General features: G+C 49.0%; 1 protein-coding gene across 1 annotated transcript in view; it reads left to right on the top strand.

The window, feature by feature from the left end:
• GTPBP1 (GTP binding protein 1) overlaps nt 1-17522 on the top strand; it is a 109441-nt gene that overhangs the window by 64260 nt on the left and 27659 nt on the right. The window contains exons 7-10 of the mRNA XM_075321880.1: nt 1625-1769; nt 1876-2058; nt 2151-2286; nt 4512-4690. Coding sequence (XP_075177995.1) covers nt 1625-1769; nt 1876-2058; nt 2151-2286; nt 4512-4690 — 643 coding nt within the window. The remainder of the gene's footprint in view (nt 1-1624; nt 1770-1875; nt 2059-2150; nt 2287-4511; nt 4691-17522) is intronic.

The following is a 17522-nucleotide window of genomic DNA, read 5'->3' as shown; positions in this document are numbered from 1 at the left end:
CAGTCTAGGTAGGCGAGTCCTTCAGGCGGCGGTTGCCCACCTGTAAGAGGGGGTCGTTTTCGGCTCTTTTTATCGAGGTATTATTTTACCCACCCAGGGACTGCTTTTGGACGTCCCAATTGTCTGGGTCTCCCAATGGAGCGACAAAGAAGAAGGGAATTTTGTTTACTTACCGTAAATTCCTTTTCTTCTAGCTCCTATTGGGAGACCCAGCACCCGCCCCTGTTCCCTTCGGGCTGTTGTTCTTTTGTGTACACATGTTGTTCATGTTGAATTGTTCTTTTGGTTCATGGTTTTCAGTTCTCCGAAGATCCTTCGGATTGAATTTACCCTAGACCAATTGATAAGTTTTCTCCTTCCTGCTTTTGCACCAAAACTGAGGAGCCCGTGATCCACGGGAGGGTGTATAGGCAGAGGGGAGGGGTTACACTTTTTAAAGTGTAATACTTTGTGTGGCCTCCGGAGGCAGAAGCTATACACCCAATTGTCTGGGTCTCCCAATAGGAGCTAGAAGAAAAGGAATTTACGGTAAGTAAACAAAATTCCCTTCTTTTCCCTCCGCACCCAGCTTTCCCATGCTCTGATATTCCTCAGAACCCAGATTTTATATATTCTAATATCTGTCTTTGTCCTCCGCGCCCAGCTGATGCGGAGTCATCCACCCATGCTCTGCTAGACATCTTTCTCTGATGCCTCATTGGGGGACACAGGACCATGGGTGTTATGCTGCCTATCCATAGGAGGACACTAAGTAGATGCAAAAGCATAGCTCCTCCTCTGCAGTATACACCTCCTGGCCGGGCCAGGCAACCTCAGTTTTAGCTTAGTGTCTGTAGGAGGCACTTCCTTTCAAGGTTTATTTTTTGAGGGCGACTGTTTCCTTTTGGGACCGATCTCCCACTACCATCAACGGGCAGGAACGTGGAGTGTCGCCTCCACGTACCCCCTCCTGCGACACTGGATCCTGGGCTGGACGACGGGTTCCACAGATACAGATTTTCCAGAGCCCAGGGCAGAGGCACAATTCCTCAGCCCCTCTTTGCAGGCTCTGAGTTGAACATGGCACCTGTGTGACCGGACACAGCAAGCTGACTCTATTTCCACTGCCTGGACTGAAGCAGTGTTTAAGGTGAGATCCCCCCTGACTGGTTTCCCAGACAAAGGGAGAAAAGACAGTGCAGGGAAGGCTCCCAGGACTGCTGAATTTACAGCATTTATTATGAGAAAGTCCCTTGCTGATTGCAAGAAGGAGAGCACAAGGGATCCTGAACAGTGTTAACTTTTCTCTAGCTTGCTGGCTGGAGGAGGGGGAAGTCCCTCGCTGTTTGCAGAAAGTCCTGCACAGATAATTTCCCGGTGACAGGGGGAGGGCCCAGAGCTCAGGAACTCACACTGTTTATTTGCTCTGTTTATGCCATGGCCTGTTTGTGCCATGGCCTGGAGGCACTGTGGTAGACACAAGAAGGGGAGAGTAAATGTCTGCCCCTATGCCATTATTGAGGTTTTAAGGGGATAAGCCCTATAAAGATAGGATTTCTTCTAGGTATTAAAACTGTGCATATTTTGTTTTTGGTGTTAGCTCGTTATAGTAACACATCGATGGTTTACCTTTTTTCTTTTATAGGATGTGTCCGATCTTTCAGATCTCAAATGTAACCGGGGAGAATTTGGAGCTGCTTAAGATGTTCCTTAATTTGCTCTCTCCACGCACTAGCTCCAGGGAGGAAGAACCTGCGGAGTTCCAGATCGATGACACATACTCAGTACCGGTAGGGTCAAAGATATGTCTGGAAAATAGAAACGGACTTCAGATTCTTCAAGGGACTTTTAGGGGTGAGGTTCTTTCTGCAATTGTTCTTACAATAATCTCTTTAGGGTGTCGGAACTGTGGTCTCTGGAACTACACTAAGGGGCCTGATAAAGCTTAATGATTTGCTGCTGCTTGGACCGGACCCACTGGGAAGCTTTACATCAATTGCAGTGAAGTCAATACATCGCAAGCGTATGCCTGTGAAAGAGGTACGAGGCGGACAGACTGCATCCTTTGCTTTAAAAAAGGTACGTGTTCTGTGAATAAAAACGTAGAAAACTGAGTCCACAACAGCTAATCTGTCTATAGGCGGACAGTTAATACTGTGTTTCATCATCAGATTAAACGCTCTTCTATCAGGAAGGGCATGGTGATGGTTTCCCCGCGCCTTAATCCTCAGGCATCCTGGGAGTTTGAAGCGGAGATCTTGGTGCTGCATCATCCGACCACAATCAGCCCGCGATACCAGGCAATGGGTACTACATCTCTTCTATCTTTAAGCTGAAATATCAGACCATATATTATGTATCATCACTGAGGGCTCAGGCATTTATGAAATCTAAGTCCTGTTAGCTATTCATTTTGGTTTTCCATTCCTAGCTAAAATTACTTCAGTGGTAATTATACGTTAATTTTATTCTTGCAGAATGTGAATGAGAACACACGTAAAAGGCTTAGGAATAGATTGTGATACATGTACAGTACTATGCAGACATATTAATCGGGTGTGATGCAAAATAGGATTGCTTTAAAAAAGAAGTTTTTGTATCGGTTTACAGAATGAAAAGTGAACCAACAAAACAGAAATCTAAATCTCCTCAATATTTACTGTGAGCACTCTTTTTTTCCTTTTTAACAATGACATCAATTCTTCTAGATACTTTCTCAGTTTTTGAATGCACTCGGCAGGGAGGTCGTTCCAAACGTCTTTGAGAACTAACCACAGATCTTCTATCCATGTGATCCCAGACACTCAGTGATCTTGAGATCAGGGCTCTGTGGAGCTGAATCATCACATCCAGGACTCCCTTCATTACTCAGACAATGGTTCTTATTGACATTGGCCGTAGTATTGGGCTTGTCCTGATGCAAAATAAATATTGTGCAAATTAGATGCCTCTCTGACTGATCGTATTGCATGGTGGATAATTATTTGCCTATAATTTTTCAGCATTAGGGCTCGTTCACCTTAGCATATAAATCGGACTAGTGCAGTGCGAGAAAATCTCACATTGCACCAATGTTAGTCAATGATGCAGAGCAGATCAGCGAGTTTTTCCTTAGCTCTAATCAGACTCAGGGAAAAAATGGCAGTGTATATCGGATCACGCACAGCATACAAGTGTATGGGTGCGTGTGAAACATCGGAGTGCAGCCTGATATACAGTCAGACAATGGAGAAGATATAGATTAATCCCACTTTCTCCTCCGCACCTGTGATCTGATTCTCACATGATCGAGAATTTGATCACCGTGAATGACGCTCGGATCACGCTCACATTAGTGTATCACATTTAACGATCTCGCTCTATCGGATCCTCGGATCCTATACACTAGTGTGACCCCAGCCTTAGGCCCCCTTCACACGTCAATAATTCTGGTACGTATGTGCTTTTTTTTTTTTTTTTTTTTTTTTTTTTTTTTTTTATACCTACCAGAATCACTGACATACGCAGACCCATTATAATCAATGGGTCTTCACACACATCAGTGATTTTTCACTGAATGTGTCTCCGTGCAGTGACGTTAATCCTGACCATAACTCTGGTGAAATACAGCCACACTAGCCGGAGTCTCTACCGTGCTTCTCGGTTGACTGCAGACCTCATTATTGTACCGCTATTTTGCAAACAAACTTCCTTCTGTTATTGACAAATATTTTAAAGTTTGATTATTCAGTTCATAGCACCACAGTTCTTATGTGCTTTTGGTTTTTTTTTTTTTTTTGTTTTTTTAGTATTATTGCTTAGCATTGCCTACAAGGCAAAAGTATGGCTTTTTTGTACTCATTTCTTTCAAGACTACTTCTGGACAGTCTTTTCAGAACAGTAGATTGTAGCTGGGTCTCGTTTGTTCCTGCCAATTCTGAGCTAATGCCACTGATGGAAATCTTCAAAATTTGAATGGAAGTAAGGAAAATGTGTCTTTCATCTTAATCACTTAAGTCTTCTTTGCGTCTTTTGTCCTCCTCAATGGACATTTCAGTTCTGCTTCAAAAGAGCTTGAACAGCACACCTTGAAACCCCAGTCTGTATTGAAATCTTTGCCCGGGAGAGATCTTGCTGATGCAGTATAACTACCTTGTATCTTGCCATGGTGTAAAAACCTTCTACAGACTCACCATTTGTAGCAGTTTGGCTGTTCTCCTCCTTCTCTTAAGCCTCCTACACAGCTGTTTGTTTTAGTTAATGACTTTCAACTTGCATATGACAATTGATACTCATACACCTTACTGCACTACAAAATCCTTGACTTGGTGCAAGTGTACCTAGAAGAATTGACCTTGTTCTGAAGAGAAAGGGTGCTCACACCAAATATTGATGGGATATTTATATTTTTCTAACAATTTGTTTAAGCTAGAGATGTATTGTCACTTAATCGTATAATTATATTTTTTATATACACAGTACTACTATTTTTAAATCTTTTGACTATTCATTGATCTTATACACTATACAAAGTAATGACCTGTTCTGTTTAGTACATTGTGGAAGTATTCGCCAAACTGCAACCATCTTGAGCATGAGCCGTGACTGCCTGCGTACCGGTGATAAAGCCACAGTTCACTTCAGATTCATCAAGACTCCCGAGTACTTGCACATAGACCAAAGACTGGTTTTCAGAGAGGGCCGAACCAAAGCTGTGGGAACCATAACTAAGGTATTTTTTTTTTTTTTTCTTGCTAAGAAATTTTCAATATTGAGATTGCCAAAAAAGACAAATGTTGAAAATCGTAGGACCTTAAAGAAAATAAGTACATTTCCCATCTATGCCTATAGGAGTACATCTGATAAATAAATTAAGAGGTGATATCTCATCTCTTATAAACTTCTTCTCTTTTTTTTTTGACCACTTTCAAGAAAATTCGTGAACTGGAGGCTGTTGCCTTTGAGAATGGGCTAAGATTCCTCAGGAACACTGCCTGGATGTGCATCACATTTGCAGCATTTCATAACAGCTAATGGTCTCTACTAAGTGCTAAAGACGCCACCAGACGTGCCGATATCCTCCCCTCATTGGCAGATGGGCAGACTCACCTTTTTGAGAATGCTACTTTCATATTCGGAGAATCAACCTTTTAAGCTAGTGCTTCAGTCTTCATTACAAAGGAGTAAGGACGTGTAATTGCTTGAAATGCGTTAGTGATGGATTTGATGTGTATAATGAAGTTGAAGCCCTGGGAATGATCCATGCAGTCTGCTGGAGTAAAGGTTGCTGCTCGGAATATGTCCGTTTGTCATGATGGGATTGAATAATAATATAATTTTCATTTGTGTGCTTTTTTTACCCCTCCCCATCTTCCGAGAGCTGTAACTTATTCCTTCCACATTTCTCGATGACTGCTTGATTCCTTTACTTTGCGGGACGAGTTGTAGTTTTGAATGACTCCATTTATTTTACCCTTGAATGTACTGAAAATATGGGAAAAATTCCAAAGTGAGTTGAAATTAAAACAAATCTGCCCTGATGTGTGGTCACTTCTCGGACAACTCCCTTCTCAATCTTTGTTTCCCCCAAGTAAGACTAAATTTATACATACCTCCGGTGCAGACACCATTCTAGGTGTCAGCACTGGCTCTCTCAGGGCTCGCATATCATTGTTGTCACATGATTTGTGCGGGCAATCAGAGGCCACTTCGCCATCTCCTTCTTCGGACATCACGGACATTCGGAGGGAGCCACAACTGCAGCTGATGTCTCACTTCCTCCAGATGTCTGATTTGTCATAAGCAGTGGAGCGTGAAGGGGCTGTAGGAATCACATGACACCAATGTTATGCAATCGACAGGAGTTTGAATTCAACTTTTTTTCCCCCTCCCCCACCTTATTGACTTTAAACCCGTGATCTTTTGAGAACCTATACTATAAACTGCAATACCCCAGTATTGCACATTTAGTGAAAGTATCGGCATATAGCTCAGCTTCAGAGGGTTACCAAGATGTCAACAACAGGGGTCTTCAGCAGGCCCCGACTGCTGTATTAACCCATTGGTGTTTCCGATTGTGTCACAGGGTGCAAATGGAAGCTGGTAGGCCCAAGTAACAGTGAGATAAGCAGTGGCATTTAAATGGTTACCTGCTGCGTTAGCTCATCTCATCTGCCGCGTCAAGGACAAAGGTCGACTATTTAACCCTTTCCCGAGACACTGTTCATGTTGTGGACAAGTCAAAAGCAGGTGTATGGAGCGGGCTCACGGGTTTAGCTGGCCTCATACTCGGCAGGTAATGCTTTGTATTACAGCCAGGACCTTCCCCTAACAACTGCAGATGGGGCGAAGTTCTGGTTGTGATTATTAAAGGGGTTATCCGGCTTCTTTTGACTTTTTTTCATTATTACACTATTGGGCTACATTGGGGCAGGTAAGTAGATAGAGACCACTTACCTGCCCCGCTGTCAGCCCCTCTCCCCCGGCTCAGAGCGGTCATGTGACCCCTCCTGCCGCGATTTTGCTGCTTCCGGCCTTTGCACGTCTACATGGGCAGAGCCATGTTGACATGCAAATCTGGAACAGCATGTCACCTCCCTGCTGGGCTGTACAGTGTTTGGAGTAAACGCCCCCGTTCCCTGCCCCCTCCCACACATTCCCCCCGCACCCCGTACTCTGCCCACAACCTCCCACACACTCCGTAGTCTCCCTCCTCCGCCTCCTGTGCCCAGCTACGTGCGCCCTGAATTGCAGCCGAGTCAGTGTCCAGTTCAATAAGGCAAGGAACACTTGTTGTCCGATACACTGCCAGCGCTGTGTCCCCAGCGCTTTATTATGTTTACTGCCTGACGCCCTGGGAACTGTTCCCCCCCCATTTCAACCCCCCCCCCCGCCCCTGTCAGTGTTTGCCCCCCTCTGCAGTATAAGCTGCCTCTCATTCTCAGCCTGCATTGCGTGCATCCGCGGGGATGACGAGCGCTGCTTCACTGCCCGTGCAGTCTGTGTCCCGCTCCCTGCCAGCCCCGCAGCTGCCCGCACTGCAATGTCAGTGTCTGCCCGCAGTATCTGCAGCTTCTCACGCCGCGGGGCTGGCAGGGAGCGGGACACTGACGCTCTCCCGCTGTGACGCACAGATCGCTGTGTGTGACAGCGAGAGAGCGACGAAATGAAGCGAGCAGGAGCCGGCATCAGGCAGCTGCGGAAAGCTGTAACCAAGGTAAACATCGGGTAACCAAGGTGGTTACCCGATATTTACCTTAGTTACCAGCCTCCGCCGCTCTCGCTGCCAGCGCCGGCTCCGGCTCTCTGCACATGTAGCTGCAGTACACATCGGGTTAATTAACCCGATGTGTACTGTAGCTAGGAGAGCAGGGAGCCAGCGCCCAGTGTGCGCGGCTCCCTGCTCTCTGCACATGTAGCTGCAGGTTAGATTAGATGACATAATTACCTGCAGTAACGATCTCCTGCCTCCTGACGTCACCGCGGTCACTGCCTTCTCTGCCCGTCTCGCGGGCGGCCCGAGACTGTCACTAGCAGTGACGTCACGGGCTCTCGCGATACTGCGTAGAACGCGGCGGGCATAGAAGTCAGTGACAGCGCTGACGTCAGGAGAGCATGAGATCGTTACTGCAGGTAATGAACTCATCTAACCTCCTGACGGCAGCGCTCGGCATCCCCTGCAGTGACCTGGGCTGACCTATTGATGTTAGCTCAGGTCACTGCACGGCTCTCCCAGCCAATGGGGAACATTTTGTTCTTCATTGACTGGGAGTCTCATTGACTATGGTATGGATCGCCGTGCGACACCGTTATTGGATTACGCCGGACCCGGATTTGATTGTTCTTGTCAATAAATTGTTGAAAGAGGGAATGTGGGGAGTGTTTTTTCAAATAAAAATTTTTTGGTTGTCTATTTTTTATTTCTTACTGACTGGGTTGGTGATGTCGGGTATCTGATAGACGCCTGACCTCACCAACCCCAGGGCTTGATGCCAGGTGACATTACACATCTGGCATCAACCCCATATATTACCCCGTTTGCCAACGCACCAGGGCGCGGGATGAGCTGGGGCAAAGCGCCAGGATTGGCACGTCCAATGGATGCGCCACTTCTGGGGCAGCTGTAGCCTGCTATTTTTAGGCTGGGGAGTGTCCAATAACGGTGGACCTCCCTAGTCTGAGAATAACAGACCACAGCTGTCCGCTTTACCTTGGCTGGTGATCCAATTTGGGGGGGACCCCACGTTTTTCTTCAGCGCTCTATTGGGAGACCCAGACGATTGGGGTATAGCTACTGCCCTCTGGAGGCCACACAAAGCACTACATTAAAAGTGCAAGGCCCCTCCCCCTCTGGCTATACCCCCCCGTGGTATCACGGGTTCTCCAGTTTTAGCTTTGTGTGCGAAGGAGGTCAGACATTCCATGCATAGCTCCACAGATTTTAGTCAGCAGTAGCTGCTGACTGTTTCGGATGGAAGAAAAGAGGACACATATAGTGTCCCCAGCATGCTCCCTTCTCACCCCTGGATGGTGTTGTAAGGTTGAGGTACCTATTGCTGGTACAGGGCTGGAGCCTGACATGCTGTTTTCCTTCCACATCCCCTTGTAGGGCTCTGTGGAAGTGGGATCCTGCCGGCCTCTCAGCTCTGATGCCGGGCTCCATCCACAGACCCATTAGAACCTGATGGATTCGGAGCAGGAGTACGATCAGGGACAGGGCCCTGCATCTTACAGGTACTCTGTGTCCCCGGCAGGCACAGACACACTCCGGGCTGGCTGGGTGTTATAGTGCGCCGGGGACCGCAACGTGGAGTTGGTGTCCCTACAGATTACTGGGGGATTGTTTGTGTTTGGGAACGCAGCGCCGACCCCCTCTGGACCGGGCGGCGCTGCTGTGACTTGTGGTGCGCCGGGGATCCGCCGTCCGCGCTTTTACGGCGGCGGCGGTTATAACTTTAGTCCCCGGCTTTTTGGGCCTAGGACGCCGGCAGCTCCGTTTCGTTCCCGCCCCCACCCTGTCATTCAGGGTAGGGGAGAGACGCTGTTCGCAAGCAGCGACGAGGGCTGGAGCCTGATTTACATGCTCCAGCCCTCACACTATGCACAGAGGGAAGCAGGCTTCCCGCTCTTGGCCAGGAACGCCCAGGGCCCGCCCCCCTTCCTCTCTCGAGACGCCGGCAGCCATTACATGCATGCCTGGCTGGAGGAAGGACGCAAGGCTCTGGGAGACCTGGACTAGGGGCTATCTGGCGACCACACACCCGCTTTTTAAGCGGGCGGTAAGCGATTTTTCTGTGCTGGTCCCTCTAGTGCCTCACTGTGTATCAGTGTACTGGATACAGTTATATAGATATTGTATTTCTTGCACTGTGAGGTGCGCTTCTGGCTGCATATCCCAGATCGCTCTGTGGAAGCAGCAACATGTCATCCTCAAAACGCAAGGCGGCCAAGGCAAAAAGGGCTGTGTATACTGCGTGTGCTGCATGTGGGGCTAATCTACCAGCAGGCTCTGATGACCCCCATTGTGTGCAATGCTCCGACCCGGTGCTGCTTCGCCAGCTGGAGTCAGGAGAGGTGGCGACCCAGGCTGAGACGCTTGTAAGTTCTGCCCCGGTGACAGGGACGGACTTTGCAGTTTTTGCAGATAATATGTCTGTATCTATGGCAAAAATCCTTGAGACCTTGCAATCTATGCATGGGGCTCAGTCTCTGGGCACGGCGAGGCCTCTGTCCTCAGGTCCCCCTTACTTGGAATGTATCCAGCCCACAGGGGGGTCCCCGGCTTCACAGGCCGAGGATTATGACTCAGATGATGGCCCCAGCCACCCTAAGCGAGCTCGCTGGGAAAGACCCTCGACGTCTTCACACTGCTCAGGGTCTCAGCGCAATCAGTCTCCCTGTGATGTGTCTGATGAGAGTGATCAGGAATCCACTCCTGGAACCCCTCTCAACCTGGATACCCCGGATGGGGATGCCATGGTAGACGACCTTATCTCAGCCATCAATAGGCTGTTGGATATTTCTCCCCCAGCCCCTTCAGCAGAAGAGGCGGCTGCGGAGCAGGAAAAGTTTCGTTTCCTTTATCCCAAGCGTAAATTGAGTGCTTTGTTAGATCACTCTGACTTCAGAGAATCAATCCAGAAGCACGACGCTCACCCAGAAAGGCGTTTCTCTAAACGATCTAAAGATACGCGTTTCCCTTTCCCCCCTGAGGTGGTCAAGCGCTGGACACAGTGTCCAAAGGTAGACCCCCCGATTTCCAAACTTGCAGCTAGATCCATAGTTGCAGTGGAGGATGGCGCTTCACTTAAAGATGCCAATGACAGACAGATGGACCTTTGGTTAAAATCTGTCTATGAAGCTATAGGCGCGTCGTTTGCTCCGGCATTCGCAGCCGTATGGGCACTCCAGGCTATTTCAGCTGGCTTAGCAAAAGTGGATGCTATCATGCATCCAGCAGTGCCGCAAGTGGCGCACCTTACCACGCAGATGTCGGCGTTTGCGTCTTACGCTATCAATGCGGTCCTAGAATCTACCAGTCGCACCTCAATGGCGTCCGCCAATTCGGTTGTTTTGCGCAGAGCCTTGTGGTTAAAGGACTGGAAAGCAGATGCTGGTTCCAAAAAATGTTTAACCAGTTTGCCTTTGTCTAGAGAGAGACTGTTTGGCGAGCCATTGGCTGACATCATTAAACAGTCCAAGGGTAAAGACTCCTCTTTACCACAACCCAGAACACCCAAACCTCAGCAGAAAAAGTGGCAGCAGAGGTTTCAGTCCTTTCGAGGTTCGGGCAAGACACCATTTACCTCGTCCAAAGGGACTCAGAGGACGCAAAGAAACTCAGATTCGTGGCGGACTCACACACGCCCCAAGAAAGCAAATGGAGGTACCGCTTCCAAAGCGGCTACCTCATGACTTCCAGCCCCCCCCCTCCGCATCGCCGGTCGGGGGCAGGCTCTCCCGCTTTTCCGGCATTTGGATGTCACAGGTCAAAGACCGGTGGGTGACGGACATTTTGTCTCGCGGGTACAGAATCGAGTTCAATTCTCGTCCTCCAGCTCGGTTCTTCAGAACCTCCCCACGGCCAGACCGAGCAGATGCTCTGCTGCAGGCGGTGGATTCCCTAAAAGCGGAAGGAGTGGTTATCCCAGTCCCTCCTCAGGAACAAGGGCAAGGGTTTTACTCCAATCTCTTTGTGGTTCCAAAAAAGGACGGCTCGTTCCGTCCTGTTCTGGACCTAAAACGGCTCAACAAACATGTGCACGCCAGGAGGTTCCGGATGGAAACCCTCCGCTCTGTCATTGCCTCAATGTCCAGAGGAGACTTCCTTGCCTCAATAGACATCAAGGATGCTTATCTCCACGTGCCAATTGCTACAGAACATCAACGTTTTCTACGTTTTGTGATAGGAGACGACCATTTTCAGTTCGTAGCTCTTCCATTTGGTCTGGCGACAGCCCCACGGGTCTTCACCAAGGTCATGGCGGCGGTGGTAGCAGTCTTGCACTCTCAGGGTCACTCGGTGATTCCTTACCTAGACGACTTATTGGTCAAAGCTCCCTCTCAGGAGGCATGCCAACTCAGTCTGAATGCTACGCTGGAGACTCTACAGTCTTTCGGATGGATCATCAACTTTCCAAAGTCGATCCTATCACCGACTCAGTCACTAACGTATCTTGGCATGGAGTTTCATACTCTAGCAGCGATAGTGAAGCTTCCGCTGGACAAGCAGCGGTCACTACAGACAGGGGTGCAATCTCTCCTGCAGGGCCAGTTGCATCCCTTGCGGCGCCTCATGCATTTCCTAGGGAAGATGGTGGCAGCCATGGAAGCAGTTCCCTTTGCGCAGTTTCATCTGCGCCCACTTCAATGGGACATTCTCCGCCAATGGGACGGGAAGTCAACGTCCCTGGACAGGAAAGTCTCGCTTTCCCAGACGGCCAAAGACTCTCTACAATGGTGGCTCCTTCCCACATCATTGTCTCAGGGAAGATCCTTCCTGCCCCCATCCTGGGCAGTAGTCACGACAGATGCGAGTCTGTCAGGGTGGGGAGCAGTATTTCTCCACCACAGGGCTCAGGGGACGTGGACTCCGCAGGAGTCCACCCTTCAGATCAATGTTCTGGAGATCAGAGCAGTGTATCTTGCTCTACTGGCCTTCCAACAGTGGCTGGAAGGAAAGCAGATCCGAATCCAATCGGACAACTCCACAGCGGTGGCATACATCAACCACCAAGGAGGGACGCGCAGTCGGCAAGCCTTCCAAGAAGTCCGGCGCATTCTAATGTGGGTGGAGGACAGAGCATCCACCATATCCGCGGTTCACATCCCAGGCGTAGAAAACTGGGAAGCAGACTTCCTCAGTCGCCAGGGCATGGACGCAGGGGAATGGTCCCTTCACCCGGACGTGTTTCAGGAAATCTGTCGCCGCTGGGGAGTGCCGGACGTCGACCTAATGGCATCCCGGCACAACAACAAGGTCCCGGCATTCATGGCGAGGTCGCGCGATCAAAGAGCTCTGGCGGCAGACGCCTTGGTTCAAGATTGGTCGCAGTTTCAGCTCCCATACGTGTTTCCGCCTCTGGCGCTCTTGCCCAGAGTGCTACGCAAGATCAGATCCGAGTGCAGCCGCGTCATACTCGTCGCTCCAGACTGGCCGAGGAGGTCGTGGTATCCGGATCTGTGGCATCTCACGATCGGTCGACCGTGGTCACTGCCAGACCGACCAGACTTACTGTCCCAAGGGCCGTTTTTCCATCAGAATTCTGCGGCCCTGAACCTGACTGTGTGGCCATTGAGTCCTGGATCCTAGCATCTGCTGGATTATCTCAGGGAGTCATTGCCACAATGAGACAAGCTAGAAAGTCGAATTCGGCTAAGATCTACCACAGAACGTGGAAGATTTTCTTGTCCTGGTGCTCTGCTCAGGGAGTGTCTCCCTGGCCATTTGCATTGCCCAAGTTTCTTTCCTTCCTGCAATCGGGGTTAGAAAAGGGCTTGTCGCTCAGTTCCCTTAAAGGGCAAGTTTCGGCACTATCCGTGTTTTTTCAGAAGCGTCTAGCACGTCTTCCTAAGGTGCGCACGTTCCTGCAGGGGGTCTGTCATATTGTGCCCCCGTACAAGCGACCGTTAGATCCATGGGATCTGAACAGGGTACTAGTTGCTCTCCAGAAGCCGCCCTTCGAGCCTCTGAAGGAAGTTTCCTTTTCTCGGCTGTCGCAGAAAGTGGCGTTTCTTGTTGCAATCACATCGCTTCGGCGAGTGTCTGAGCTGGCAGCTCTGTCATCTAAGGCTCCCTTCCTGGTGTTCCACCAGGACAAGGTTGTGCTGCGCCCCATTCCGGAGTTTCTCCCTAAGGTCGTATCCTCTTTTCATCTTAATCAGGATATTTCCTTGCCTTCTTTTTGCCCTCATCCGGTTCACCGGTATGAAAAGGCCTTACGTTTGCTAGATCTGGTGAGAGCACTCAGAATCTACATTTCCCGCACGGCGCCCATACGCCGTGCCGATGCACTTTTCGTCCTTGTCGCTGGTCCGCGCAAGGGGTTGCAGGCTTCTAAAGCCACCCTGGCTCGATGGATCAAAGAACCAATTCTAGAGGCCTACCGTTCTGCGGGGCTTCCGGTTCCTTCGGGGCTAAAAGCCCACTCCACCAGAGCCGTGGGTGCGTCCTGGGCATTACGTCACCAGGCTTCGGCTCAACAGGTGTGCCAGGCAGCTACCTGGTCCAGTCTGCACACTTTCACCAAGCATTATCAGGTGCATACCTATGCTTCGGCGGATGCCAGCTTAGGTAGAAGAGTCCTGCAGGCGGCAGTGACACCCCCGTAGGGGAGGGCTGTTTTGCAGCTCTAACATGAGGTATTTATTTACCCACCCAGGGACAGCTTTTGGACGTCCCAATCGTCTGGGTCTCCCAATAGAGCGCTGAAGAAGAAGGGAATTTTGTTACTTACCGTAAATTCCTTTTCTTCTAGCTCTTATTGGGAGACCCAGCACCCGCCCTGTTGTCCTTCGGGATGTTTTTTTGTTGTTTGCGGGTACACATGTTGTTCATGTTGAACGGTTTTTCAGTTCTCCGATGTTATTCGGAGTTAATTTGTTTAAACCAGTTATTGGCTTCCTCCTTCTTGCTTTGGCACTAAAACTGGAGAACCCGTGATACCACGGGGGGGTATAGCCAGAGGGGGAGGGGCCTTGCACTTTTAATGTAGTGCTTTGTGTGGCCTCCAGAGGGCAGTAGCTATACCCCAATCGTCTGGGTCTCCCAATAAGAGCTAGAAGAAAAGGAATTTACGGTAAGTAACAAAATTCCCTTCTTTGTTTTTAATTATTTATTTAATTTTAAATAACAGCGTGGGGTGCCCTCTGTTTTGGATTACCAGCCAAGGTGAAGCTGCCAGCTGTGGTCTGCAGGCTGCAGCCGTCTGCTTTACCCTAGCTGGCTACAAAAGATAAGGGGGACCTCACGTTGTTTTTTTTTTTTTTATTAATTCTTTATTTATTGGCTAAATACAAGGCTAAGCACCCCTTAGTGCCACATGAAAGGCACTAAAGGTGGCTTTACACACTGCAACATCGCAAACGACATCGCTGTAACGTCACCGGTTTTGTGACGTTACAGCGACCTCCCCAGCGACATTGCAGTGTGTGAAACACATCAGCGACCTGGCCTCTGCTGTGAAGTTGTGATCGCTAGAAATCGTTCAGGACCATTCTTTGTTCCTTTTGTTTCCCGCTGTGCAGCAAAGTCTCAGTGTGTAAAGGGGACTTTACAGCGACCACGCGGCTCTGTCTGTGTAGCGTCATGATTAGCGGTCACCTGTGAAGGATTCACCGGTGACCGCTAATCCCCCGAGTGACTGAAGTTTCCCCCCCTCTCTCATACTCAACGATCCCCGATCCCCGGCTCTGCACGGCGTTCACTCTGCTCCAGCGGCTTTTCCTTTTTTGAAAAAGCCGGCCGCTCATTAAACAATCTCGTATTCCCAGCTTTTCCCCGCCCACAGGTGCCTATGATTGGTTGCAGTGAGACACGCCCCCACGCTGAGTGACAGGTGTCTCACTGCACCCAATCACAGCAGCCGGTGGGCGTGTCTATACTGTGCAGTAAAATAAATAAATAAATAATTAAAAAATCCGGCGTGAGGTCCCCCCTATTTTAATACCAGCCAGATAAAGCCATAAGGCTGAAGGCTGGTATTCTCAGGATGGGTAACCCCACGTTATGGGGAGCCCCCCAGCCTAACAATATCAGCCAGCGCCGCTCAGAATTGCCGCATACATTAGATGCGACAGTTCTGGGACTGTACCCGGCTATTCCCGATTTGCCCTGTTGCATTGGCAAATCGGGGTAATAAGGACTTATTGGCAGCCCATAGCTGCCAATAAGTCCTAGATTAATCATGTCAGGCGTCTGACCGAGATACCTTCCATGATTAATCTGTAAATTACAGTAAATAAACACACACACCCGAAAAATCCTTTATTAGAAATAAAAAACACTAACAAATTCCCTCATTACCAATTTATTACCCACAACAAAGCCCTCCTTGTTTGGCGTAATCCACGTTCCTCCAGCGTCGCATCCAGCTCTGCTGCATGCAGGTGACAGGAGCTGCATAATACACCGCCGCTACGGTCACCTCCACGCAGCTAATGAAGACAGCCGCGCGATCGGCTGAGCTGTCACTGAGGTTACCTGGATGCAGCGGTGGCCGCGGGTAACCTCAGGGACAGTCCAGCTGATCGCGCTACTCAGCCGCCGCTCCTGTCAGCTCCACACAGCAAATGAGGTGAGTATCGCGATCAGCTGAGCTGTCACTGAGGTTACCCGCGGCCACCGCTGCATCCACCGTGTGTGTGTGTATGTCCACTAAAGGAATCCGCTCTCATTTACAATAACGTTTTTTTGCACAGATGACCCATGTGACCCAGGGAACGTCGTAGACTACGGTTTCACATGAAAATTGAACCCTGCGCTTTACAGTCACTCTCCAAAAAACATGACTCCATTAAAGTGAATGGAGCCTGGAACTACAGTTCATTAATCTCAGCTGTGATTGGTTACTATAGTATCAAAGGACAGTGTTAGTATAGTGCTGGGGACAAAGGACGCATACGTTTACGCTGCAGTGCTAGATGCAGCGTAAAGGCATGAAATACGCACACGTGCGCACAAGGCCTAAGACACACTTTGCCTTGTGAGGAAGATGAAGTGCGTGTCTTGTATGCCAAATGTAGCGTACCGGGAGGTGGAGAATGGTCACAGGAGGCAGGGGCAATGCTGCAGGCGCTGTGTGCAGTCAAACCTGTGTGTGTATGTGTGCCATACGTCTTTTTTAACGGAGCCATAGAATGCTATTCAACCTTTTGTTCCGTGCTAATGCTAAGAAATGGACGTTTCCGTGTGGATCACTTGGAAACATGGTTCATGTGACAAGACGGAGGTGTGAAAATAAAGACCAATGATAATGAGTATGTGTGTGAACGTGTCTACAGTACATGTGAAAATAGACGCCACTAATACTGGAGACACTGATGTGGGAAGGGGGCCTTAGCTACACACACATGCTCAAGCATCTATACACACTGACATGTCCACAAACAGAATCATACCTAGAAATGTTATATGTATATATTCATTACAATATGTATATGTATACACATAACTATATGACACAAACCACGCACACACACACACATGTACCATACATACATGGCGTATATATCTACTATAGACTCACATTGGGTGCTATATATAGTCTGCCTTACACAGTATTCATTTATCTATAAGGGGTGAGGAACATGTAACAACTCTTTCTGTTACCATTGTTGATGGGATGTGAGCTGATTGCTGTGTCACAGATGAGAGAAGCTGGATCTCTGCTCTGTCACATGCTGAGAGGTCAGGTGCTGGGCAGAATACTGACAGCCATTGAATGTGCAGAGGGAGGGCAGGGGGCGTTCCTGTACACTGAGGCCCGGCAGGGGGCGTTCCTGTACACTGAGGCTGGGCGGTGACAGCTCTGACTGAGGTTTGGCAACCAAGAATACAGGAAATTGTCATGTTTGTTGGAGCTAAATGTAAACAAGAGCTGCAGGGAATAAAGTGTGAATTCAAGAGAAACAAAAGTTAGAAAACAGAAAATAACAATGTAGGGGTGATTTATATGACAATACAGCACAGATTAGCTTACAATTTTTTTTGGAGTGTATGTCGGATAACTCCTTTAACTTTTTAAATCCTGCTGTCAGACTCTGACCACGGGATTTAACATGTGCCGGCATGGTGGTGTGCCATTTTTAGCGCCCATCGGCGTACCTGTGACGTGATCACGGCTCACTGAATGTTTACTATGACAGCAGGGGATCTGCTGAAGTCCTCAGCGTTTGTCATAGCATAGCTCCTTGTGGCCGGGCTTCAAAGGAGACTGTGATGTTCAGTATTTGCAGCATAATTGTGGCATTGCTGTATAAAGCACAAGCGACCAGACAATCGCAGCTTTAAATCTCCTAAGTGGCCTCATAAAAAATTGGAAAAAAAAAATCCCAACCCATGAAGA

Source organism: Anomaloglossus baeobatrachus, chromosome 8 (genome assembly GCF_048569485.1).
Source record: "Anomaloglossus baeobatrachus isolate aAnoBae1 chromosome 8, aAnoBae1.hap1, whole genome shotgun sequence".
Lineage (NCBI taxonomy): Eukaryota > Metazoa > Chordata > Amphibia > Anura > Aromobatidae > Anomaloglossus > Anomaloglossus baeobatrachus.
The sequence above is the reverse complement of the archived record's forward strand: the minus strand, read 5'-3'. Positions and strand labels throughout refer to the sequence as shown.